Consider the following 27,910-nt stretch of genomic DNA (forward strand, 5'->3'; position numbering starts at 1 on the left):
TCGTGAAATTTTTAAACGAACTTTCGAAAAACTCCCTGGAGGAATGACCGAACCTTAAGAAATTTCAAGGAATTCTTGGAAAAATCCTTGGAAGAATTTTCTATGGAATCTTTGTAGGATTAAAAAAAAAATAGAAAAAAAAAGTCTAAAAAGGCAGTAAGCCCATGCTGAAAGTTCTAAGGAAATCCTTAAAATTCTGAAGAAGTCACTTGAGGTATTTTTGAAAGGGGTCTCTGAAGCATTATCAGAAGAATTCATGAAGAAATCTTACAGATCGTTTGATTTGAAGATTTTCTGAAAGTAATCCACGAGCAATCTGTGGACCTATATTTGGTATTTGAAAGGAATTCCTGTAGAAATATTTAGAGAAACACGTGGATAAGACTTTTATCAAAAAGCCCCACAAAAACGCTTAAAGGAATGCATGTAGAAATTCCTAGAAAATATTTCTGAAAAAATAAAAAAAAAATCGTGAAGAAATTGTAAATGTTGTCCTAAGAGGATATGCCAGAGATATTTCTAGGAAATTCATGAAGGAATATTTGTTGGAAATATTGAAGAAATCTCTATTTGAACACCCGCAGGAATCTCTGGAGGAAATCATGCTTGAAACACTGAAAGTGATAATGCAAGAATCTCTGGAGGAATTCCTGCATCATGTTATTTCCTGGCGGAGTTTCAAAAGGTATGGATCTGTTCCTTATTATTTTAGATCCTAAAAGAATTCTTGGATGAATTTCTGGGAAAATTCTAGAAACAATTTCTGGAGATATTTCTTTAGAAATCCCAGGCAGAATTTTTCTGATGAAAACTTTGGAAGAGTTTCTGAAGGAGCCAGTAGAAGATTTTCTAAAGAAATCCTTTGAGAAGTTTTTGATTGAGTCCTGAATTCTTGATTCTTAAGATAAATCGCTGAAAGCATTTCTGAAGTAATCCGTGGGTGATTTCCATTAAGAATTCTCGTACGAATTTATGCAAGTACTGGCTGTACCCGGCAAACTTTGTCTTGCCTACTGCGTTTTTTGACGTTTCTAGTTTCTATCCAAGACTAAGTCCCCGGTCACAAAACGTATGGAAGATCGATTTTCAAAAACTCTCAATTTTTCCATGTTTTTTGCCTCATAAACCGTCCTTGGGTGAAAACTAGCAAAACAAAACCAAGACGATCAAAATCGGACCTTCCGTTCGCAAGTAATGTGCGGTCCCACATATGCCACTGCATTTTTATATATTTAGAAGATAGATATACGGAGGGATTCCTGAGGAAACCCATAGCTTTTTTTGAGGACTTATTGATGAATTCTGAAGGATTTTTATAATGGAATATCTCCATCTTTTTTTTTGTAATTTCGTCAAGGAATCTCCAATACTATAACCAAAAGTCTTTTTATGGGATTCCTTCAGACAATCCAACGGGATTTTTTTTAGAAAACCATTTACGGATTTGTTCATTATTTATGTCAGTTATTGTTTGTGCAAGTTCTGAAAGAACTTCCGAATAAGTCCCTGGAGAAATGTCTTAATCCAGAAGAAATTTCTCAATGATATCTTGGAAGAAAACTTGGAAGAATTTTCTCTGGAATGTCTGAAGGATTGAAATAAGCCCTTTATGAAAGTTCTGGAGAAATCCGTAAAATCCTGAAGAAATCTCTTGAGGTATTTTTGTCCCTGAAAGAATTAAGAATGAGAATTCGTGGAGAAATCTTCCAAAAACCAGTAGAAATCTGTGGGCGAATTTTTTGATATTTCTGAAGGATTTCCTGTAGAAATACTTGAAAATCACTTAAGATAATAAGAGAGATAATAAGATACGAATTTCTTGAAAAATAAAAAAAACTCTTGAAGTATTTCTAAAAGGAATTCATGTATAAGTCCATAGGATATATTTTTGAATAAATTCCTTAAAAAAATTGGGGAGAAATTCAAAGAGAATCCATAGAAATCTTCTTAAAAGAACTCTTGGAGGAGTTTCTGGAAAAATTCTAGAGAAAAGGGGCTGTTCATAAACCACGTAGACCAAAACTTGGCCATCTCAGACCCCCCCCTCCCCCCTCGTAGACTTTTGTCCATACAAAAAAAATGAAATTTGTATGGAGCGTAGACTTTGGCTAGACCCCCCCTCCCCCCAAAAAGTCTACGTGGTTTATGAACGGCCCCAAATATCTGAAAAAAGTTCTGGAGAAATTACTTTATAAATCCCTGGAAGAAGTTTTCTAATGGAAACTTTGGAAGAGTTTCTGAAGAAGTCTGTGGAAGATTTTCTTAAAAATCCATTGAGTAATTTTTGGCGGAATTTAAACAGAAACTCCTGAGAGAATCTTTGAAGGAATCCGTAGGTGTTTTTTTTTTTCAGAGATGCCATCTATGGAGGAATTTTTGAGGAAACCCACGAATGATTTTCCGCCCAATTTTTGAAGAAATCCCCTCAATTATTAAAGAAATTCTGAAGGAAATTCTTGAGGAATTTCCGAAGCAATTCATGGAAGATTTTTTAAACGACCTTTCAAAAGGAATTCGTGGAAATTTCGGAAAAAGTCTAAAGAAAGATATTTATAGAAGCCCCTATTTAACTTCTAGAAAATTGTAGAAAAAATTTCATGCACACTATGTTAAAAAATATGAAAGAATTCCTGAAGTTATTCTCAGACAAATCTCCGATGGCATTCCTGGCAGAATTTCCTAAAAATCCATGGAAGACTTTCTGCAGCAATCGCAAAAGGATTTTTTGCAAGGATTTTTGCAAGAATTCATTTCTGAATAAATCCTATTCTCAAATGATTTCTGAAGGAATTGCTAAAAGATTTCTGAAGAATTGCAATCCGTGCAAAATTTTCTAAATTAATGTTTTGGGACATTTTGGAGGAACAGCTAGAGAAAGATCTGAATTGATCACTGTAAAAAAACTGAAGAAATTTCTTGAGAATATTTCCAAATGGAAATTTGATTTGTTTTAAGGTCCCGTAGAAAAGAAGCATTAGTAATAAGTGGGGTGATCCTTGAAAAAAAAATCTGAAGAGTGTCCGGGACATTTTCTGAAAAAAATCTCTTAAATCTGAAAGTATTTCCTTTATTCGGGGGATTTCTAGGGAGAAGCCAAAAAATAAAATAAAAACTCATGAAGGTGAATAAATCGTAGGCAATTTTCATATATTCGGGAGAAATTATTTTGAAAACGTTTGGAAGCACAAATAATATATTTTATAGGAAGATATTTTTGAAAGATTTCCTAGAATGATAGAAAAATTTCTCAAAAGATTCCTTCAAGTATTCCTTTAGAATGCATTCCTGTCCATGTATGTCTTTGAGATTCCTCCAGAGATTTTTTCAGGAATGCCTCATTTAATTCCTTGAAACTCTTGCACTATCGCATTTTTCCCCGAAGTTTTTCTTTGGGATTTCTCCAGCTTTTTTAAATATAGAAATTTCTTCGAGCTATTATACAGGGGTTCCACCAGAAATTGCTTTATAGATTTTTTCAACAGATGCAATTCCAGGAAATTTTGTTTTTTTTTTGCGGAGATTTGGACATTCTTCCAGAGATTTTTTCAGATGTTCATCTTGGGTTTCCTTCAGAAATTCAGAAATTTTAGTGGAAAGTCTTTCGGAAAATATTGTTGAAAATTCTATAAAGTTTCCAACATGAAGTACTCCATGAATTGAAGGTTTCTCTCAAGCATTCAATTATAACTTCATCTAAAATTTCTCAAGAAAGTTTTCTGGAAGTTTGTCCACGGATGACTTAAAATACACTAAACCTTTCTTTTGGATTTTTTTTTTATTTTTCCTGAAAATGATTCAAGAATTTTCCCAAATATTTTCTCGGAAATTCCCGCATACACTACTTAAGAATCTATTAGTTGGCATTTATCAAGGAATTTTTCAAAAAAATATTTTATCAATACCTACAGAGAGTTCTCCAGTTTTACCAGGTAATCTTACAAAATTTCTCAAAAAATACATTTTTTTTTAGAAATTTCTTCAGTAACTCTCTAAAGAAGTTCTCGAAGACTTTTTTTGTTTCTGAAGTATTTTCTTCGTGAATTTCTCCAGTGTTTCAAAGATGTTTTTGCATGAATCCCATAAGAAGTTATCTAAGAAATTCTTCTAAGAATTCTCCCAGATGTATTTCTGGTAGATTTTCCAAGAATTCAAAAATGCTTAAGGAATCCCTCCAGAAATTATTCAAGAAATGTTTTCTTGAATTTACTCCAGAAGGTTTTCATGATATTTTTTTAAATAATTGAGGAGGTATATACAGAAATTCCATAAGGAATTATTCCAGGCATACATCCAGGCATTCCTCTAGAGATAACATCAGTAATTGCGTTCGGGATTACCCAAGTAACATTTTTCAGACCAATTAATCTTGTAGAGGTTTTGACAACAGTCATAAAACCTTACGCCTTTTATTTGAGTTTTGTGATGGTTTTAAGAACCTCTTCTAGCCTATTTGACTAAAAACTTGGGTATTGACCATGAAACCCGCCAGGAATAAAATGCTCTTAGGAATGCCCGCAGGTAACACCAGACGTTTATAAGAGACAATTCTCCAAGTACACATATTCTTAAAAATTACTTTCAAAGACATTCCAAGTAATCTTGTGCAATTCCTGGGAAAACCTATGAGCATGAGGAATATCTGAAGTAATTACTGCAGAAATCTCTGAATAAGTCCCAGAAGATATTTCTTATGGAAACGTAGGAGCAATTTCCAAAAACAACTCTAGTAGGGATTTCTGGAGGAATTTCCCAAAAATATTGGAAGAATTTCCGAAAGAATCACTTTTTAAAGAAATGTCCGAAAAATTCCATGGAAAGACTTTTGAAGAAGTCACTTGCTGAAATTTCTGAGGAAATCCCTACAATTCTGCAAACCACTCTGGAGACATTTTTGAAGGAATTTCAGAAGGAATCCGAGCACAAATTTCTGAAATATTCCCTAAGGGCATTTCTGCAGAAATTTTCGGTGAATCCATGCAGGATTTTCTTGAGCTATCCCCGAAGAAAATCGTGGACATATTCCTGCGAGAACAATTCAGAGAGCAATCCCTGCACTCATAACTGCTGGAATTTCTTAAGGAACCTCTGAAAGATTTTCGAAAAAAAAAAAAACATTGGAAGAATTTATAAAAGAATATTGGAAACAATTTCTTAAGCAACCCCTGAAAAAAAACTCTGAAGAAATCCCAGGAGAAATTCTGGAAGAATTTCATAAACGAATCCCCAGAAGAATTTCTTAAGTAATCCCTGGTGGAGTGGGCTCCTTCATGGATTTTTTTTAAGAATTCTAAGAGAAATTTTAGAAACATTTCTGAGGGAATATTTGGAGGAAGCACTGGAAACAATTGCAAAAGAATCCTTGGAGGAAATTGTTGAGAAACCGATGAAAAAGTTTCTGGACAAAAAATCTCAACACATATAATTGAATGTATATAATTAGTTTTGTACCTTTTGTGTATAACTGATACTAAGGAAGATTACAAGTGATATTCGAAATACGCGTATATGCATTGATATTTGATTTTCTTAAGGAATATCTTAAAACATTTCCAGTTGATCTGATCTGTTCGTAAAGATATTTCACAAAGAAATCTTGGAAGACTTCTTGAATAGAAATTCTGGTCAATTTTCTAAATATCGAAAGGATTATATGAAACAATTTCGGAAGGAATCCAGGAAAGTTTTCAAGAAAGAGTTCTTAAATTAACTTCCGGGGTAATCTCTAGACAATTTTTGAGAAATTCTTGAAGCATCCATGATATCCTGAAGAAATCCCTGGAAGAATTCTCTGAAAAATCTCTCTGATAGAATTTCTGGCAGAATTTCTTTCAAATTTCCTGATAGATTTCACTAGTTTACAAAATTAAACGAAAGTCGTAAACTTCTGTCAACGACCAAAATTTTTGAAGCATAATTTAGCGTTGATTTTGAAACCGTGCTTAAAAACTTTTTAAGTAGAACAGTTTTTGAATTTTAATTCAATATCGAGTTTTTTTTTTAAATTTTAAATTTAATAGAATTCAAATATCTTGCTTTTTGTTCAACCAATTTTAATTCTTTTTCCATAAATTAAAAGCTGAATATAATACTATTCGATCATCTGAATGCAGGTTTTGCGTCAGATTGATAAAATTCAAGATAATGGCCAGTTTTGGGGACGATCTCCTAAAATTTTAGCAAAATTTCCAAAAATATATGAAGAAATGCACTTTTTTTCAATAAGAAAAAAAAAACAATCTAAAAACTCTTTCTCAATGTTTATTTGACATATTATATGTAGGCGAGTTACAGTAAAAAATTCAGCTCAATCAGAGCATTGATTACGGAGAATGAGATGTGCAAAGTGAGCGACTTTGCTTAAAAATAGAACAAAAATTGATTTCAAATCATCAACCTTGTATGGAAAGTCGAAAAAATTTCCGCTCTACTGTAATTTTTTTTTCCTATGCGTTTTCGAACTCAGGGCATGATTCTGTACCAAAAACGATCATCAGCTTACCGAGTTCAAAAATGCTGTAAACTAGTGTTTTCTGAAGAAAAAGGTGGAGAAATTCTGAAGACCTACATGAAGCGCATTTTTACAGGAATCCATGGAGTAATTTCTGAAAATATCCATGGACGGCGTTCTAAATGAGCCCTTCGATAAATTTCTGGAGAAATCTCTGTAGAAAGAAACGAAACAAAACAAAGCCCTGAAGAAAATTTCTTTTTTAGATGGATTTCTAAAACAATCCCTAGATGTAGGCCCAATATCACAGAGATTTTTTGATTCGAACGAGGTTAAAAAACATAGAAATACTCTAATATGAGGACGCAAAACAATCAGTTTAATTATCTTCAGGAGCAGAAATTTCCATTACGATTCAAGGCAGAAGCTATTATCCTACCGGTATGGAAAACAAATACATATGATTTTTTTTTACATTAGCAAGGGCGCTCAAACTTCGAATATTTTTTGTTGTGTGAGCTCTTGAGTAACTTGAGTAACTTGGAGTAACCACGATGACGTCACTGGATGTACGTAAAATATTCATCTAATCTCATTCGATGGAGATTTGGATTGTAAAAGAAACAAACCATGTGCGGTAGTGGAATAAAGTTCACTTCATCCCTTTCAGGCGACGTAGGCAGTCAAATGTCTCCGTAGCTTGAAGGAATAGAAGCGTCTGTCTAACGAACTGAGAGTTGGTGGTTCGATTCCCACCGTACGTGAATTTCTTTTCGCACATTTCGCAGTTAGCACCTCTTTTTGAGTGTACATTGCAGCTACAGCTATTATTTTCATTACTGGTACATCTACCCTACCGCGTATTACCTTCTGACAAACCACCATCCGATTGACCGTAGAAATGTCATGTGACCAAATGCCGTTCGACACAACGACCCTCCCTCCCATCCACCATCCCAGCCCTGGACACTTACCTCGGGTTCGGTGTTGAGTGCGCTGTGGTGAACTTCGCTCCTATCTAGGGATCGCTTCCGAACGTGGCTATGGTGAAATAAATAATATCCTTTCAGTGGACCGATCTGCACGGGAAGATAAAAAGATAACAGAGAGAGAGAGGAAAAAAATCAATTAGAGAGCGTGAATCCAACGGGTGGTGCCCTGCAACAGCGGTCGTGGTGCCGGGCGGTGTGGTCATAAGAATTTGTTCCTCTCCGGGAACGGAACGCCGAACCGGAGAGCTGATGTTTTTTTATTCATTATTCGTAATTTCCTGATTGAAACTCGATAGCGATTGTCCGGAAATCTACTTGAATGGAGCAGAACACCAGGACGCAGGGGGAAAAGCTTCCATCGTGGCGATGCTTCCACCCAAAGGGGGATTTAATCTTTATGTAAATGAGAACTGGAAATAAGCGAGGGGATCCATTGCATTATTGGTTGGGAATTCAATGTTTCCGCGAAGATGTCGCGGAATTAGATCCAGTGATTCTTTTTTTCCTGTCGAGAATTGTCGAGGGAAGATCCAAATGGCGTGGAATAATAAAATGCGAAAATCGAATCAAAGCAGCAGTTTGAGGATAATTCGATGATGTTCTACAGGGGATAGACAAAATGATCGGGACAGGCAAAATTTTCACTTTCCAAAAAAAGTTCAACTAGCTGTAACTTTTCGAAAAGTGCATCAAATATTCTCAAATTTCTACTGTAAGTTCTTCAACTAGTTGTGTATCAGTGGACAAAATTTGGAAAAGATCGGACAATTCTTCACGAAGTCATAAAGATTTTTGAAAAAGATAAAATTATCCGATAGCCAAATTTGAGCTGTTATATCTCCGGATTCAAAGAACCGATTGCAATGAAAATTTGACCATTCATGACTTATATAATGAACTCTGGAAAACATTTAACTTGACTTGAAATTTTTAACGAGCGAAAATGTTATAGCGGTTTTATTTTTTTCACAATTTTTTAGTAAAAGGGTTTATTTTAAATATGCATCCCATTACTTTTTCAATTTATTGGCGGTTATGTTGTGACTTTCCTTCAAAACGCATTTATATATAAGTCAATTAGAGGGGAACTAAATGAACTATAATTTGCATCTTGAATTTTGAAACGATGTTTTTTTTTATTCTTAATCACTTAACCTAATTTACAGCTCCTTTGTCCACTAGGGCACTTCGTGAGCGATTCCAATTGGACGCTGCACTTACACATTGTACAGCGCCTAAATGTATACTATTCTAATTCAACTATATCGAACTGGTGTCTTGTGCTGCTTTCACTTTTCTACCCTGTCCACAGTAGAATGATGAGCACGATGATACTGATGTGTGGCTGTTGTTTCTTTTCCAGTCCAATTGGGAGTCGTCCATTATGAGTTGCGGTTCGCCGATATCCAAGTTTCCGGGTCCGTTAGAGCATATGCTCCGAAGAGGGTCAGGTGTCAGCTACTCTCGGGGGAAGAACAACTGACGAAAAATTGCAAGTGTCGGGGCTGGGATCGAACCCATGACCATCCGCTTATGAAGCGAACGTGTGGACCACTACGCCACGGGCCCCGACAACTGAAACGATGTTGATGTTTTGGATAATTTGGTGTTTTATTAGAAAAATAATCTAATCGTAATAACTTTCTTCCGTGTTAAGAATATTAAGTTAAGTCAATGGTTTTTCATAGCTCATTATATAAGTCATAAATGATCAAAATTTCATTACATACGGTTCATTGAATCCCGAGATATAACAGCTCAAAGTTGGCTATCGGATAATTTTACCTTCTTAAAAAATCTTTATGACTTCGTGAAGAATTGTCCGATCTTTTCCAAATTTTGTCCACTGATACACAGCTAGTTGAAGAACTTACAGTTGAAATTTGAATTGAAAATATTTGGTGCACTTTTCGAAAAGTTACAGCTAATTGAACATTTTTTGAAAAGTGAAAATTTTGCCTGTCCCGATCATTTTGTCTATCCCCTGTAGGTGTGGGACGATTCGGCATTATTATTCGCCATTTTCCAAGGATTTGCAGCTATTCGTCGCGTTTTTACATGGGGTGTCGCAGTTTCCTATACCCTCTGCCCCCAAAATAATGGCCGTTATGTTTTAACTAAGTTCTATGAAGCCTAATTTCTTCACATCTATGAAGGCTTTAATCTTGGCTTAGTAATATGATTTCATGAGGTTGACGAGGTAAGCGAAGATAAAATTACGTTGGTTTGGGCTTTGTTTAGGCAGATAGACCTGTCACTAAGTATAGTTTTCGTCTGATAGACACGAGTACACTAATATGTCGTTTATGATTGCGAAGTGTCGTGATTGTAGAAAATATACTTATTCCATGACAACCAAATGTTAGAAATGTTACTTTCTACGACCGAAAGTAGCAATTTAACTTTTCAAGCTAAACAATTACCCAACAATGCAATGCCAAGAAAAATGTTCAACCAATTTTAGCTATCCGACATCAAGAAGAAACACAGGAATTCACCCAAGAAACCACCACGAAAATATCTTGCTGCTGGCTGCATACAAGTGGCAGCAGGTAGAAACTCTTACACGAATTCCGAAATCGCATCCTTCCCATTCATTGAGGGCAAAACTTACACCTCTGCGACGACAAACAGGTAAGTTGCTAAAACGAAATCTGAACAAGATGTCTCCGTAAATAGCTTTCGAGCAGCAGCAACAGCAGCAGAGGTAGCTTACAAATTGTTGACAAGATGTTATGCCTTTTAAAATTCTACACAAAACTTTGCAAGGGTCTTACTCTAACCCCACGCCGCCGTCTTCCTCTTTCTTGATGTGTCACTAGGACGAATAGGTACAAGGTTTAATATCATAGCATGGTGCATATACATACGTAGGGTTGAGAGATAAAAAAAAATATGCACTTCCAAAATGAAGACTACAGGGTACGTGAGATACTTTTGCACTTCATGATTCTGGACTCATAAACGTTATAAAAATATTGCTACGATAGACCTGTAATAAATATGTTCCCGAACAATTAATTTTTAAAATGATACATTATTTGCTCAACACCTAAACAAAATCAAAGAAAAGTCAATGAAGAAATCGCGGAAGAATCATCTGGAGCAATTCCAAAATTAATTACAGGAAAAATATCTGGAAAATGACGGAAGGAATCTCTTCAGCAGTCCTTGAAGGAAATTCGGGAAAAGTCATTAACTGAAAGAATTAATAATAGCATTTCTGTAGAAATCTAGTGAAGAATTTTTGTAAAAATTTTGAAACAATCTCGGTAGTGCTTCCTGGAGGAAACCAGAGTGGAATAACAAAAAGTACTCTGAAAAAAATCCTGGGATGAATTTCTGAAGGAATAACGAAAGAAATTCATATGAGAATCAGGATGAAATCGCTGAAGGACTCACGACAGAATTATATTATTGAGAGGATTCTCCCGAGAATCCTGAAGGGATTCTCCCGAGAATCCTGAGAGGATTCTCCCGAGAATCCTGAGAGGATTCTCCCGAGAATCCTGAGAGGATTCTCCCGAGAATCCTGAGAGGATTCTCCCGAGAATCCTGAGAGGATTCTCCCGAGAATCCTGAGAGGATTCTCCCGAGAATCCTGAGAGGATTCTCCCGAGAATCCTGAGAGGATTCTCCCGAGAATCCTGAGAGGATTCTCCCGAGAATCCTGAGAGGATTCTCCCGAGAATCCTGAGAGGATTCTCCCGAGAATCCTGAGAGGATTCTCCCGAGAATCCTGAGAGGATTCTCCCGAGAATCCTGAGAGGATTCTCCCGAGAATCCTGAGAGGATTCTCCCGAGAATCCTGAGAGGATTCTCCCGAGAATCCTGAGAGGATTCTCCCGAGAATCCTGAGAGGGTTCTCCCGAGAATCCTGAGAGGATTCTCCCGAGAATCCTGAGAGGATTCTCCCGAGAATCCTGAGAGGATTCTCCCGAGAATCCTGAGAGGATTCTCCCGAGAATCCTGAGAGGATTCTCCCGAGAATCCTGAGAGGATTCTCCCGAGAATCCTGAGAGGATTCTCCCGAGAATCCTGAGAGGATTCTCCCGAGAATCCTGAGAGGATTCTCCCGAGAATCCTGAGAGGATTCTCCCGAGAATCCTGAGAGGATTCTCCCGAGAATCCTGAGAGGATTCTAAAAAAAATTGAACGTATTGATTTGGAGTCTAAACTTTGCTGACTTTTCCTCTTTGAATTAAGTTGTCATTCTTGCAAGGTGTTGTGATTTTCTACCGATGTAGATGTCCCACCGAGGACAAAGCTTAGTAGTGAACGTTTTTAGTATATAGCAGTTTATAATAGTTGTGTTTTATCGCCATCTGACCTTATTCTATAAAACACATCACACAACAAACTTTTGCTAGAATCTTATTACAACAAAGAGTAGATGCCGTGCTGTTTTTGATATTGATTCTGAGAAGAATCCTCACAGGATTCTGAGAAGAATCCTCTCACGATTCTGAGAAGCCTCCTATCAGGGTTCTGAGAAGAATCCTATCAGGATTTTGAGAAGAATCCTATCAGGATTCTGAGAAGAATTCTATCACGATTCTGAGAAGAATCCTATCAGGATTCTGAGAAGAATCCTATCAGGATTCTGAGAAGAATCCTATCAGGATTCTGAGAAGAATCCTATCAGGATTCTGAGAAGAATCCTATCAGGATTCTGAGAAGAATCCTATCAGGATTCTGAGAAGAATCCTATCAGGATTCTGAGAAGAATCCTATCAGGATTCTGAGAAGAATCCTATCAGGATTCTGAGAAGAATCCTATCAGGATTCTGAGAAGAATCCTATCAGGATTCTGAGAAGAATCCTATCAGGATTCTGAGAAGAATCCTATCAGGATTCTGAGAAGAATCCTGTTAGGATTCTGAGAAGAATCCTCTCAGGAATCTGAGAAGAATCCTATCAGGATTCTGAGAAGAATCCTCTCAGGATTCTGAGAAGAATCCTCTCAGGATTCTGAGAAGAATCCTCTCAGGATTCTGAGAAGAATCCTCTCAGGATTCTGAGAAGAATCCTCTCAGGATTCTGAGAAGAATCCTCTCAGGATTCTGAGAAGAATCCTCTCAGGATTCTGAGAAGAATCCTCTCAGGATTCTGAGAAGAATCCTTTCAGGATTCTGAGAAGAATCCTCTCAGGATTCTGAGAAGAATCCTCTCAGGATTCTGAGAAGAATCCTCTCAGGATTCTGAGAAGAATCCTCTCAGGATTCTGAGAAGAATCCTGTTAGGATTCTGAGAAGAATCCTGTTAGGATTCTGAGAAGAATCCTCTCAGGAATCTGAGAAGAATCCTATCAGGATTCTGAGAAGAATCCTCTCAGGATTCTGAGAAGAATCCTCTCAGGATTCTGAGAAGAATCCTCTCAGGATTCTGAGAAGAATCCTCTCAGGATTCTGAGAAGAATCCTCTCTGCATTCTGAGAAGAATCTTCTCAGGATTATGAGAAGAATCCTCTCTGGATTCTGAGAAGAATCCTCTCAGGATTCTGAGAAGAATCCTGTTAGGATTCTGAGAAGAATCCTCTCAAGATTCTGAGAAGATGCCACTCAGGAATCTAAGAAGAATCCTATCAGGATTCTGAGAAGAATCCTCTCAGGATTCTGAGAAGAATCCTATCAGGATTCTGAGAAGAATCCTCTCAGGATTCTGAGAAGAATCCTCTCAGGATTCTGAGAAGAATCCTATCGGGATTCTGAGAAGAATCCTCTCAGGATTCTGAGAAGAATCCTCCCAGGATTCTGAGAAGAATCCTCCCAGGATTCTGAGAAGAATTCTGTCAGGATTCTGAGAAGAATCCTCTCAGGATGCTGAGAAGAATTCTGTCAGGATTCTGAGAAGAATCCTCTCAGGATTCTGAGAAGAATCCTCCCAGGATTCTGAGAAGAATCCTCTCTGGATTCTGAGAAGAATCCTCTCAGGATTCTGAGAAGAATCCTCTCAGGATTCTGAGAAGAATCCTCTCGGGATTCTGAGAAGAATCTTGTCAGGATTCTGAGAAGAATCCTCTCAGGATTCTGAGAAGAATCCTGTCAGGATTCTGAGAAGAATCCTCTCAGGATTCTGAGAAGAATCCTCTCAGGATTCTGAGAAGAATCCTCTCAGGATTCTGAGAAGAATCCTCTCAGGATTCTGAGAAGAATCCTCTCAGGATTCTGAGAAGAATCCTCTCAGGATTCTGAGAAGAATCCTCTCAGGATTCTGAGAAGAATCCTCTCAGGATTCTGAGAAGAATCCTCTCAGGATTCTGAGAAGAATCCTCTCAGGATTCTGAGAAGAATCCTCTCAGGATTCTGAGAAGAATCCTCTCAGGATTCTGAGAAGAATCCTCTCAGGATTCTGAGAAGAATCCTCTCAGGATTCTGAGAAGAATCCTCTCAGGATTCTGAGAAGAATCCTCTCAGGATTCTGAAAAGAATCCTCTCAGGATTCTGAGAAGAATCCTCTCAGGATTCTGAGAAGAATCCTCTCAGGATTCTGAGAAGAATCCTCTCAGGATTCTGAGAAGAATCCTCTCAGGATTCTGAGAAGAATCCTCTCAGGATTCTGAGAAGAATCCTCTCAGGATTCTGAGAAGAATCCTCTCAGGATTCTGAGAAGAATCCTCTCAGGATTCTGAGAAGAATCCTATCAGGATTCTGAGAAGAATCCTATCAGGATTCTGAGAAGAATCCTCCCAGGATTCTGAGAAGAATCCTCCCAGGATTCTGAGAAGAATCCTCCCAGGATTCTGAGAAGAATCCTCCCAGGATTCTGAGAAGAATCCTCCCAGGATTCTGAGAAGAATCCTCCCAGGATTCTGAGAAGAATCCTCCCAGGATTCTGAGAAGAATCCTCTCTGGATTCTGAGAAGAATCCTCTCTGGATTCTGAGAAGAAATCTCTCAGGATTCTGAAAAGAATCCTCTCAGGATTCTGAGAAGAATCCTCTCAGGATTCTGAGAAGAATCCTCTCAGGATTCTGAGAAGAATCCTCTCAGGATTCTGAGAAGAATCCTCTCAGGATTCTGAGAAGCTTCCTCTCAGGATTTTGAGAAGAATCCTCTCAGGATTCTGAGAAGAATCCTCTAAGGATTCTGAGAAGAATCCTCTCAGGATTTTGAGAAGAATCCGCTCAGGATTTTGAGAAGAATCCTCTCAGGATTCTGAGAACAATCCTCTCAGGATTCTGAGAAGAATCCTCTCGGGATTCTGAAAAGAATCCTCTCGGGATTCTGAGAAGAATCCTCTCAGGATTCTGAGGAGAATCCTTTCAGGATTCTGAGAAGAATCCTCTCAGGATTCTTTTAGAATCCTATCAGAATTCTTTTAGAATCCTCTCAGGATTCTCGGGAGAATCCTCCTGAGAGGATTCTCCTCAGAATCCTGAGAGGATTCTTCTCAGAATCCCGAGAGGATTCTTTTCAGAATCCTGAGAGGATTCTTCTCAGAATCCTGAGAGGATTCTTCTCAGAATCCTGAGAGGATTCTTTTCAGAATCCTGAGAGGATTCTTCTTAGAATCCTGAGAGGATTCTTTTCAGAATCCTGAGAGGATTCTTTTCAGAATCCTGAGAGGATTCTTCTCAGAATCCTGAGAGGATTCTTTTCAGAATCCTGAGAGGATTCTTTTCAGAATCCTGAGAGGATTCTTCTCAGAATACTGAGAGGATTGTTCTCAGAATCCTGAGAGGATTCTTCTCAGAATCCTGAGAGGATTCTTCTCAAAATCCTGAGAGGATTCTTCTCAGAATCCTGAGAGGATTCTTCTCAGAATCCTGAGAGGAAGCTTCTCAGAATCCTGAGAGGATTCTTCTCAGAATCCTGAGAGGATTCTTCTCAGAATCCAGAGAGGATTCTTCTCAGAATCCAGAGAGGATTCTTCTCAGAATGCAGAGAGGATTCTTCTCAGAATCCTGAGAGGATTCTTCTCAGAATCCTGAGAGGATTCTTCTCAGAATCCTGAGAGGATTCTTCTCAGAATCCTGAGAGGATTCTTCTCAGAATCCTGAGAGGATTCTTCTCAGAATCCTAAGTGGATTCTTCTCAGAATCCTAAGAGGATTCTTCTCAGAATCCTGAGAGGATTCTTCTCAGAATCCTGAGAGGATTCTTCTCAGAACCCTGAGAGGATTCTTCTCAGAATCCTGAGAGGATTCTTCTCAGAATCCTGAGAGGATTCTTCTCAGAATCCTGAGAGGATTCTTCTCAGAATCCTGAGAGGATTCTTCTCAGAATCCTGAGAGGATTCTTCTCAGAATCCTGAGAGGATTCTTCTCAGAATCCTGAGAGGATTCTTCTCAGAATCCTGAGAGGATTCTTCTCAGAATCCTGAGAGGATTCTTCTCAGAATCCTGAGACAGGATTCTTCTCAGAATCCTGACAGGATTCTTCTCAGAATCCTGTGAGGATTCTTCTCAGAATCAATATCAAAAACAGCACAGCATCTACTCTTTGTTGTAATTAGATTCTAGCAAAAAGTTTGTTTTGTGAAGTGTTTTTATAGAATAAGGTCAGATGGCGATAAAACACAACTATTATAAACTGCTATATACTAAAAACGTTCACTACTAAGCTTTGTCCTCCGTGGGACATCTACATCGGTAGAAAATCACAACACCTTGCAAGAATGACAACTTAATTCAAAGATGAAAAGTCAGCGAAGTTTACACTCCAAATGAATACGTTCAATTTCGTGCTGTTATCTTGTTTCATGTTTCCAAAGTTTTTTCTCTGCTTTCAATCCCACCCTCCGCAACATTTCCGGTTTCTCCATCAAAAACAGATACATTTCCCAGCATATCAATTTCGCATCTTGATGTGACGGCAAAAACAAATTAACATTTTCTTCCATCGCTTCGATTGGAACTTGCCAACAAATTCACACCGAGACACATTGACAACTTCCTCCCCTTCTGTCCGTCGTTGCCGTCGTCGTCGGGAAACCACAACTTCTAACACTACTAGTCGTCGTCTACAACCTTCATAGTGGAAATGTGTTTGGCTATGGCACTTCTGTTTTGCTGACAGCACCAAATAAATCTTTCACCATGTTTGTTTTCGCCTTACTCCCACCGCCGCCTTGCTAAGGAATCGCTTACACATTGACATGACTCTTTCAAAAACCGCACAGCTCACGCCTCTCCGCGCCGCACCCAGCCACCATAACCACCACCAACCAGCTCAAGGGTGCTCCTTGTCTTTCCGGGATGGCTCATAGACATGTTAGTTTCCAAAAGCGGAAAGAGGAAAACACACATTCACACACAACCCCGGACCCTCAATATCGATATATCATCATCGAAAACTTCTTATCTTCACCTCAATATCAACTTGTTTGCCTCGTCTTCCGCCTCGCTTTCCCACCCCAAAAAGGAAGGAAACTGCCAACAAAGCAGCAATACACACACCCTACTGATAGTTTCGTATGGATCGGGCGTGCATCCTGATTCCTTCTTCTCGCCAGCGCCATCGCCAGCAAACCACAAGATGCTTACTTCTTCGGACGGCTATCGAGGCAGCTATCACAATCTTGGGAACTGCTAGTAGTATGGCTTCCCATAAATATTGGTTTATGCAGGACGTGCATCGTTTAAATTACTTGATATATTGGAAAATAAATCAAATAGTTCGGGATTTCGCCGCCCCTCGCGGCAGTCAATCCCTTCGGATGCGAGAGATCCCTGTTGCCTTCTGCGGGAAATGTGTGTGATGCACCTAGGGATGAGTGGTTCAGGAAAGGCTTATTCTATGGTTCCAATGATTTGATCGTTGAAAAATGTTTTTATATATCGAATTGTTGTACATGATATGATATATTTGTTTCTTGAGTGTGCATTTTAAACCACTCACCCCATCCGCGTACTCACACATCCTCTGGTATTTTTGTTTTCAGAGCCAGAGCCAGGAAAAAAGCATCGGAGGGTTTCCGGCCGTCGACCGGAAATGCACTCTTTCCTCCGGTCGGTTGCGCTCAGTTGGCCAGTTGCCGGGCTTTTTCTCGCTTTCGGTTTCCGCCGCTCGTGTTTGGGAGAGGACCTTTCCCGCGCTGCAGCCAGACAGCAAGCCAGCCAGTGCAGAGCGGTCCGATTTCGGTGGTGCGATTTTGTGCTTCCGGTCGGCCGCGCTGAAAAACTGAAGATATCACACCATCTCGACAACTCCGGGGGATTGAGTGAGGCGTCTTCGGTTCCGGACGGACGTGGATTTCATGGGCGTTTGAAGGGGTGGGTCTTATCGGGAATCGAATGGATCGTATCTCACTCTATTACTCGTGAATTCTAATTCACATCAGATGCCAAAATCTACGTTCTCCCTACACGACCAGAAACACATAACAAGATCATAACAAAATTATGACAACTGTTGCTAGAAATATAATTCTGTTTTAACCCTCGAGCGATCGCGCTGTTGCATTTTGTACAACACGTTGAAAAAATCTCGCTTTTTGTATTCAACATTAGCGTAGTGCTGACGCAGGTAGTCAACCGCGCGAGTTACGGAAGGTTAAGGATTTTTTATGTGGATATACATAACAAAATTATATTACCATTTGTTATCATTTTAGTAACAAAATTATAACAAAACTTGTTTCATTTATACAAACAGATGTATAACAACATTTGTTATATTATGTATTATAATAAATTTGCCTCTAACATAACACTTAACATGTTTTTTGCAATCTTTGTTATACTTTTTGTAACAAAATTATTTCAGGATTTATAAAATTCTCTGTGTTGTCGCGAAAAAGATTGATAACACCGTTCAACACTAAATTTTGTTTTGGGATGAGAAAAAAAACTAACAGGGGTTTGGGACCCTGGAAGTGTCATAGTGTAAGATTTTTTGAAAAATATTGGACCGGGCCTTCACAGTTTAAAACCGAAGTTTGTAAGAAAAACTTGGGGTGTACAATTGATATGTGCATTAGAACGCGCTGTGCATATATTTAGGCGTTAGACAATAACGAAACTAACCCAAATACCGACAACGCCTAGAAATATACACGGCACGTTCCAATGCACATATCAATTGAACACCTCGAGCTCTTCATACAAACTTCGGTTTTAAACTGTGAAGGCCCGGTCCAATATTTTTCAAAAAATCTTTCACTATGGCACTTCCAGGGTCCCAAACCCCTGCTATTTTTTCCCATCCCATAACACCAAATTTTGTAAAATTATGTCGAGCAGTGTAATTTTTGTTATTCTAGTTACTCAATCCGTTAGATTTATATCAAAACTGATAACAAATTTGTTCTGAAACTAATAACAGAACTTGTTATAATTTTGTTATGATTTCCCAAGTTTAGTCTAACAAGATTTTATATAATCTTGTTATGGTTATATCCCAACGTGTTATTTTTTTGTTTTAATTGGAACGATATAAAAACTCGTTATTTGTAATTTTAATTGTAATTTTAACTCCTAACGGTACATGTTTTATAACTGCCGTTGTTACAAAAATCATTGTAACAAAATAACACGACCTGTAATAATTTTGTTTTTCCCTTCTAGTCGGGTATATCTTCTTCTTCTTCTTCTTCTTCTTCCTTTTCTTATTCTTTATGGTTCTACGTCCGTCCCCACTGGGACTTGGCCTGCCTCACTTCAACTTAGTGTTCTTTGAGCACTTCCACAGTTTTTATTTGAAGGAATTTCTTTGCCTGCCATTACATGAATTTGTGTATTGTGAGGCAAGGACAATGATACACTATGCCCAGGGAAACGAGAAAATTTTCTCGACTGGAACGAGAATCGAACCCGCCGCCTCCGGATTGGAGATCCATAGCCTTAACCACTAGGCTACAGTGCTATCATGGTAAAATCAGAGCTGGTTACTCAAGGTTTCCAAATTTCAGCGCTCCCTACACCAGTCCACCCTGAGTAATTGCGCCAAATTAAGAATTTTCCGGGAAAACCTCTTCATACATCATTATTCAACGATTTTTTGCTGTTATTTTCGAGCAAGGAACATTCTTGCTGAAATTCCTGAGTTTTGCAAGAATTCTTCTTAAAATTTCTAGAAAACTTTTCAGTGACACCGTCAAAAATGTTTTTGGGAATTCTTTGAGGATTTATCAAACATTTTGTGGAACAGAAAGAAGATTCTCGCAGGATATCTTGGAATAGTTTTAGCATGAGAGATGTTTAGTATCACTTCAAAGTGCATTGCCGTCGAATTCTCCGAAATTTACCCTTTAATTTTGGGGTGTACCATAGGAAATTCTTTCAAGGATTGATACAGGCTCATGCTAGAATTCCGTCATGTATTTCTTCAAACATATCTGGAGGAATTCCTCAAGAAATATTGTCAGATGTTTTCCAATAGTATTTTTTGGGAATCCTCCAGAAATTCTCCCAGGAATTTCTCCAAGAATTCTTCCAAATGTTTTTATTTTTTTCAAAAGATTATTTTACAGAGATCCGAAGATTCTTTCAAAAATTCCTCTAGGTTTTTTTTTCTAGAAATTCAGATTTTTTACAGAAGCTTATCTGCGGAGAGTTATTCAGTTCGTTCAGATATTATTCCAAAGATTCCTTCAAATAATTATTTCTTCAGTGATTCTCTACAGTATTCTTCCTGGATATTTTTAATTGTTTCTGCAAGATTTCCTTCAGATCTTTTTTTCAGGTAGTGGCTTAAGGATTTGTGTGTACAAAACCTTCCAGAAATTTTATAGCATTTTTTTTTCTGAGAATATCTTTGGCAGTTCTAGGAGTTCTCACAAGGATTCATTCAGAGCATCCTCCAGGGATACCTCAGAAATTTATTAAGAGATTTCTTCAAGAATTCCACCAGTACTTTTAATCGCATTTTCTACCATCATTTTTAAGAGACTTTTTTTCAGAAAAATCCAGGAGTACCTCCTCAATTTCTTCAAACATTTATTTTTTGGGATTATTTGCAGAGTTCCTCCATAACTCTCTTATTATTACTATTTTTTCAATAATCTAGGGGTATCTTGAGGTGTTTGTTTTAGTTGAACAAACAATAATAGACTCTGAAAACCACGATAGAACCAAAAGCAAAAGGTATAAACCTTATTGAAGGTTATTAAAACCTCTACATGACCAACTGTTCATCAAAAAGTTACTTGGGTAAGCATTCATTCAGGAATTGCTCAAAAGATAACTTCAGAAATCGCTTTAGGAAGTTTTGTTTAGAAAATCGTCGAATTTTTTTTTTAATTTTTTCCCTAAGAGTTTCCAAAGGTATCTCCAGTAATTTTAAGGGATTTCTTAAAACAATCCACCGTGGATTTCTTGGAAATTCTTTCAGGGATTCCTTGAATAATTCTTCAGTATTTTTTGTGATCCCTGCAAAATATCTGCAGGAATTAAAAAAAATCTGAAAGTATCTCTGAAGAGATCCCAGGAGATATTTTTAATGGAACCGCAGGACCAATTAAAAATATCTTTGTAGGACTCTCTGCAGAAGTAACTAAAAGAATTTCTCAAGGAACTTTCCGAGAAACCGTGGGAAGAATTTCCAAAGCAATGTAGCAATTATAGAGAAATTTTATAATAATTTCTGATAAAATCTATGGCATATTTTTTGAAGAAATCCTTTGCAGAAGATCCTGAAACAATGCTTAAAATTTATATGAAGTCTCTGGAGATAAAAATATTTCCCCAAAGAAATGTCAGATAAATATTGAGGAATGTATAGGAAGGTTCTTGGAAAAGTTCTTTATTACAATTCATGGAGGATTTTCTAAAGATAATATTAGAGAAATCTGCGGCTGAATTAAAGAAAAAATAAAAACCTGGAGATGGAAAAGCGTCTGCAAAGATCCCTAGCAAAAACTATTGTGTTGTGTTATTTCTGAAGGGATTCCGGACAAATTCATGTGAATTCTTTTTTTTTTTTTGATAAATTATCTCACAGAATCCATGGAGAAATTACAGCAGTTATGCTTAAAGAAAATGCCGGATAAATTTCTTGGGTAATGAAGGAATACCTGGAAGAAATCCTGAATGAATCGCTGGAATCGCTGGGGGAGCTGTTACCTGTTCCCTATAATATGCAAGATCCTCTGGAAGAACTACAGTTGGATTTTCTGGAGTAATCTGTGGAGAAATTTGTGGACGTATTGATGTGAGATTTTTCATTGGTATATCTAGAGCAATTCCTGAACATATCTCTAGCTCTTGAAATAACACCTCAACGAATGTCTGGAGGAATATTTGGAAAATTTTCAGTAGAAACAACTGAGAGAATTTATTAAGGAAGCTGAAAGATTTTCTTAAGAAATTCCTGTAGAAAATTCTGAAACAATTCTGAAACGAATCGCTAGAAATAGAGTATCGCTCCTTTTGCAATAACCCATGGGGTCTTAAAAAAGATTTCTAGTGGAAATCCATGAGGGAATATCTGTAGGAATCCCTTTTATAAATGTCTTGGAGAATCCCTAATTTCTAAAAAAAACGCCAAAGGAAATGAACGGGATCTGGGTAAAATTGAAGACCGAATTCTTGGTCTTATTAACCTTCGAGCAGTCGCGTCTTCGATCACCGGCAGTGGCACCAAGCTCACGCTGTGTACCATAAGCGTGTATTTTTCATGGGGGTTTTTAGCAAACCTATGAAAATTGTCTAGGAAACTTTTCCAAATTTTGCAGAGGATCCTCTAACAAAAATTCCGAAGGAAGTTCTGAAGCGATCCATGGAGGAGGCTCTAAAGAACTTTCAAAAGAAATTCATGGATGACTTTCCGGAAGAAATTCCTGGAGTATTTCCGAAAAAAAAAATCGGAAGAAAGACATGGGAGGCTGTATAAAACATTTCCTAATATTTTGATTAAGGTAATCTCTAGAAAAACTTTGGTGAAAATGCTAGAGGAAAATGCTAAAGGAATTTCCTTATGGAATCAATGGAAGAATTTCTGAGGTATTTCTCAGAGAAATCTCAGAAGGCATTCATGGTAGAATTTCTGTAAAATCACGTGGAAGATTTAAGCTGTCCTGATGCATCATCAAGTTTTCAAACGAATTATTGACTTTTTGTTATTCAATGATTGTTGCCTCGCGTTTTCGAAGTGATAAAAAACTGCCAGTTCTGCAGCAACGCAGCTGGAAAAGAATCATTACAATCACTGCGAGTGAGCATATAGGATGATACTTTTTCATACGAATATTCGCTTTCGTTGCAAAAAATTATCACTTTGAAAATTCGAGCCACATATCCAACATGGCTGCCGATGCTGATGATGCCGTAAAAAGCCTTAATGGAATAAATACCTACAGCAGGGTGTTTGGATCAATTTCCTGGAAATATGCAAGAGAAACTAAAGGAATTACGGAGAAAATTCCCGAATGCATTTTTGATTTTTTTTAAAGAAACCGTAGAGTAATTTGTGGGGTAATTTATGAATCAACTTGCAAGGATTTTCTTCGGATATTTTCTTCATATTTTTCTTCGGTTATTCTTCCAAGGAATACATCAGTAATTCCATTGAATATTTCGAATGACGACTGAAGAAATTCTTTAAGATATTTTCCCGGAAAATTCTCAAAGAACTCATTTTGAGAACCATTCATTCATTTTTTTTCAGAAATTCATCTAGTGATTCCTTCAGAAAATCTTTCACGAAATCTTGATGGGGTTCCATGAGATAATGCGTAGATTCCTCTGAAAATTCTGCCATAATTTATCAGAGAATCATCAATAATTTTATACAAAAACTACTGCAATCCTTCAGATAACCCTTTTTAAGGTTCAGCGATTCTTGCCAAAAAAAATCAATGTTTTGCTTCAGAATTTCCACTAGAGGATCACCCAGATAGTTCTCCGAGAATTCCTCTAGAATTTTCTTCATGGATTCGTTAAGAATTCCTTCTTGAGATTCTTCCAGAAAATCATCATTCAGAAAAGTTTTTTCAATAAATAAAAAAAAAAACAAAATTCGTTAAAAAAATTCTCCAAGGATTTTAGGAAATATTCCAAAAATAGCTTCAGAAATTTTTCCAAAGTTTTCTTTAAAAGCTCTTCAGGGATTCTTCAAGATTATCATCCAAGGATTAATTAGGACATTTGTCCAAATGTTCCCTTCAGTTTTTCCTTCGATTTCATTCAGGAATCCATTTAGACAATCCATCATTAATTTCTCCAATGACTGCTTTCAAAGTTGTCCCACGCTTCATAGAACACTCCGGGAATTCGTATACAAAATTTTCTAAAAATTCTTTCTTAAGTGACTTAAAAAAATATCTCCATGGCTTCTTTCAGATACTTCCTTAATCATTTCTTTCAAGTGCTCCTTTAATAAGTGTCCATTTCATGTTGTTTTCAGATTTTTTTCCAGTGGTTTACTCAGAAAAACTCATTGGTTTCCCGCAAGAATTCGTACAGGTATTTCCTCACGAACTCCTCTAGAGGTTTTTAGGAATCACTTCAGGAATTCCATAGGAAATTCCTAGGGGAATGTCTCCAGAAGGAATTATGCAGGAATCCCTTCAGAAATGGAAAAAAAGGAGTTACGTTTGTTTATAAATCCGTTGAAGGAATATTTGAAACAACTGGTTAAAATCTTGGAGGATCATCGGAAAATATGAAAGAATTCCTGAAGAAAGGTTTGAATATATCCTTAATGGAATTTATGAAGAAATCTCATGAGGAATACAAGGCGGTACTTATTAAAAATCGCTAGATACTTTCATGGTGAGATTTCTGGGCGAATGCCAAGGAATAGTTAGTAGACGACTTCGAACAAAGGCCTAAGAAATCCCTGGAGGAATACCTGATGGTATCCCTGGTGGAAGGAAATCCTATAAAAATCAGCATATCTGAATAAATCCCAAAATAAATTTCCAAAAAAAAGAAGGAATCCTGAAAAACAGCATTCCTATAGAATTTCCTAGAGAAATTTCTTAAAAAAATGCTGATGGAATCTCCGAAGGAACTCGTTTAGAAATCTGTTTAGAGAGACTGAAGCATCTGGACGAATTCCTGCAAAAAAAATGCGAAGAAATTTCTGACGATATTGATTTTTAAGGGATCTCCGGAAGAATTCCTAGAAGCATTTCTTGAGAAACTCGTAGAACAAATCTTGGAGAAATCCAAAAAAACGCCCTGGAGAAAGCTCTGATAGTATCTCTGTAGGAATTTCGTCAGACATTTCATGGACGAATTACATTCCTCAAGGAAAGGAGACATTTTTTGAGGAATTCCTGAAGAAATCCGAGGAGTAGTTCTTGGAGGAATCTTCCAAAAACTTTCTTCAGAAACTCCTGAACACTTCTGGATATAACGATCCATTATTTATAAGTTCTTCACCTACCAAACAATTTGGCAGAATCTCCAATTTTTTCTAAATAATCAGAATCCATGCGTACGAATGATTTAAAATTTACATGCTCACTAGCGCTACCTAGAGGAACAAGGTCAAATAAAATGATCCGTCATTTGTGTATTTGTACCAATTGCACTGAGTTTCAAATGAATAAGGACTGGGATACTCCTCGTATTATCAATGTGCATTTTGAATCAACAACGGCACCGGCTAAGTCCTTCCACGAAAATTCTTCGAAACTTTCAGAAATGCCTCCGAAATTCCCCTACATCCTCTCGAACGCCATGCAACGCAGCTGAGACTCACCTTAACCTCCGAAAACAGCCCCGTTAAATAGTGTAGTTAAAATACACAGAAATAAAAATATAAAAAAGGCTTCGGCCTCTGAAACCCGCCCATAAGACCCCCTAAAACCCCTTGAAACGCCTGGAAGACCTCTCGAAGCCCCCTGAAATCCCTTGAGACTCCTTGAGATCCCTAAAATGCATTTGAGATCTACTGGTATCCCCTGAGACCCATTGGAACTCCCATGGAACCCGCTGAAATCACTTGAAGCGCCCCTGAGACACCTGAAACCCCTTGAAGCTCCATGAGAAGTCCCTTAAACCTCCATGAAACGCCCCTATGATCTCCTCCTGCCCTGCTCAATATTAGATTTTTATTATTACACTTTCTTGTACAATATTGTTCATGAGTAGCTCTCCTTTTGGCATACACAGCGCTGGTTATCAGCGTATAGTTAATAGGAAGCAACCAGTGAAGTACTAGATTGAAAGTAGTGAGCTGGATTTTTGTATGGTGAGATGATCAATTCTCCGTTTCTGCAATGAAATGGTGCAAACAGCTTGGGTTATTTGATTTCTTGCCTAATTTGATGCTGTTTGAGCAAAAGTTTGGGTAACTGTGATGTTGTTTTATTTCGGCACCAACATTTCAAAAAGGCGTAACTGCATTTTGAAACAAACCACTCTTTCACATCTGTGGGTCATATTTTAAGTTTCCCACGAAATTCACAAACATTAATAGACAGAGAAATTGCTCTTCTTTCCTATACTGGCGGTGATTTGCATGGCGGCATTGAAATACGATCTCCAGATGTGAAAGAGAGGTTTGTTTCAAAATGCAGTTACGCCCTTTTGAAATGTTGGTGCCGATTTATTACTTGCAACTTCAACAACACAGTTACCCAAAGTTTTGCTCAAACAGCATCAAATTAGGCAAGAAATCATATAACCCACGCTGTTTGCAGCATTTCTTTGCAGAAACGAAGAATTGATCATCTCACCATACAAAAATCCAGCTCACTACTTTCAATCAAGTACTTCACTGATTGCTTCCTATTGTAATGATTGAGGGAGTGGATCTGGTGTGATAGTTAGAACACTTGACTATCACGCCGAGGACCTGGGATCGAGTCCCACTCCCGTCTAACTCACAAAATGTTAGTTCTTCCTTCGGAATGGAAGTAAACCGTGGGTCTCGAGATGCACTAGCATAGGGCTAAAAATCTTGTTGATACAGATAAAAAAAAAATGTAATGATATGCAAAACAGAGAGTGAGTGACCAAGTGCCACGGTGGCAATCAAATAATTTATGTACTACTAGTGCAAAGACCTAAATATTCCCACGCCTTCCGATATTCAAAGTCAATTCAACTGAAACAAAAATGCATTTTCACCCCACATTCCCAACAGCTGCCCGGGGGATTTTAGATTCAATTTTCATCGTAGGGTCTACCTACCTCACGCGCGGCATATTGGAAGCAACGAAAATCGCACCATTCGTTACTGACCTAGTTTTTATAACCCATCATCGTCCGGTGGTGGCCGGGTGCGATCGTGTTGCACCGCGTTAGGTCCGGTCGGTGTGATGCAATTTCAATTACGCTTGGGACAACGATGGGTAATGAACCCGAAAGAATGATATGGAACCGCGACATCCTATTGATCGCGCTGGAACAAAGATTGTTTATTTTTGTTTCGATTGGCGGCATACGGCGTTTTGCACTCGTTTTGTTTTGACTTCGAGTAAACTGAAAGAAAAGAATGTGGGGGTATAATTTCAACCAACATCCGCGGACGGGGCTCGGCTAGGGTTCACTGTGCCCAAGTAAGGTACACTTCAATAACAAAGCAGGTGCTTTGTTTTGGAGAATTTGGTGCCAAATTCCAAAGACGATGAGGATGATGATGGTGACGATGATGATGATGGGGAGAATGATAATGACGTCGATGGCGGGGTTCAATTCTTTCACACACCCAAGCCTTGTATACGCTCAAGTGAGGCGGGGCTAGAAGATGTAGGCCTTGGTGTAAAGATTCTCAGTAGGTTTTGTGCGAACACGCCCAAGTCAGGCGTGGTTAGGAGATATAAGTTTTTCGTTGGCATTAAGATTCTTGGTAGGGCTTGGGATACGCCCAAGATAGAAGAGTCGTGATGTTTTCAAGAAGAGAAGGATTTTAATGACGATGAGGACAAGTAGGATAGGTAGAGGTCTAGGTTTTGGACTTATTAGTATTTTCATTTGGTAGGGTTTTGGATACGCCCAAGTTGGTTCGGGCATTGTTAGGAATTATCATGACATATTCGGCAAGACGAGAATGATCGTAGGAATTTTAGACACGCCCAAGCTGGTTCGGGTATTGCTAGGAAATTTAGGCTATAAATACGGAGGCTTTGGCTTCAGTCGGGGCCAGTAGTCGGGGAGTTCGGTGACAACGCAGGCAGCACATCGGATAAGTCTTGAGCTCCCATGTGGGACACCTCTTGATACTGTCCTAAGGCTGTAGGTAGGACTTAGTAGTCGGGTCAAGCAGAAGCTAGAAGTGTCTCTAGATTGTTAAACTTAGTAGATGGTAAAGAAATACAGTAAATGTTAAGGTGATATAAGAAAAAGTGAATCGTTGTAATATAAGATAAGTGATGGTTTGTGATACTTCAATATAGTTTATTAAAAAGATCGTCGGACTGTAATGAAATGAAAGATATCACATTCCGTGTAGTGTTTAATGCAGCCTCTGGACGGTACAGGGCGCTTCACTAGCTCGTATAAAGTCCTAAAAGGAATACTTGAGAGAAGCCTTAGAAGTGTTTCTGAAAGAAAACTTGAAGGGATTACTGCTGCAATCCTGCTGACGGAGATTTAAAAATGAAATATGTTTAGAAATTCCCTAGGAAATACTTGGA

The 27,910-nt window shown here is 37.9% G+C and overlaps 1 protein-coding gene across 2 annotated transcripts in view; it reads right to left on the reverse strand.

Annotated features, from left to right (window-relative positions):
- The window catches only part of LOC109408491 (furin-like protease 2), a 1,190,934-nt gene that overhangs the window by 271,103 nt on the left and 891,921 nt on the right, over positions 1–27,910 (reverse strand). For both annotated transcript variants that reach the window (XM_062857325.1, XM_062857326.1), the window contains exon 3: positions 7,423–7,527. In XM_062857325.1, coding sequence (XP_062713309.1) covers positions 7,423–7,527 — 105 coding nt within the window. The remainder of the gene's footprint in view (positions 1–7,422; positions 7,528–27,910) is intronic.

The sequence above is a fragment of the Aedes albopictus genome, chromosome 3 (assembly GCF_035046485.1).
Source record: "Aedes albopictus strain Foshan chromosome 3, AalbF5, whole genome shotgun sequence".
Lineage (NCBI taxonomy): Eukaryota > Metazoa > Arthropoda > Insecta > Diptera > Culicidae > Aedes > Aedes albopictus.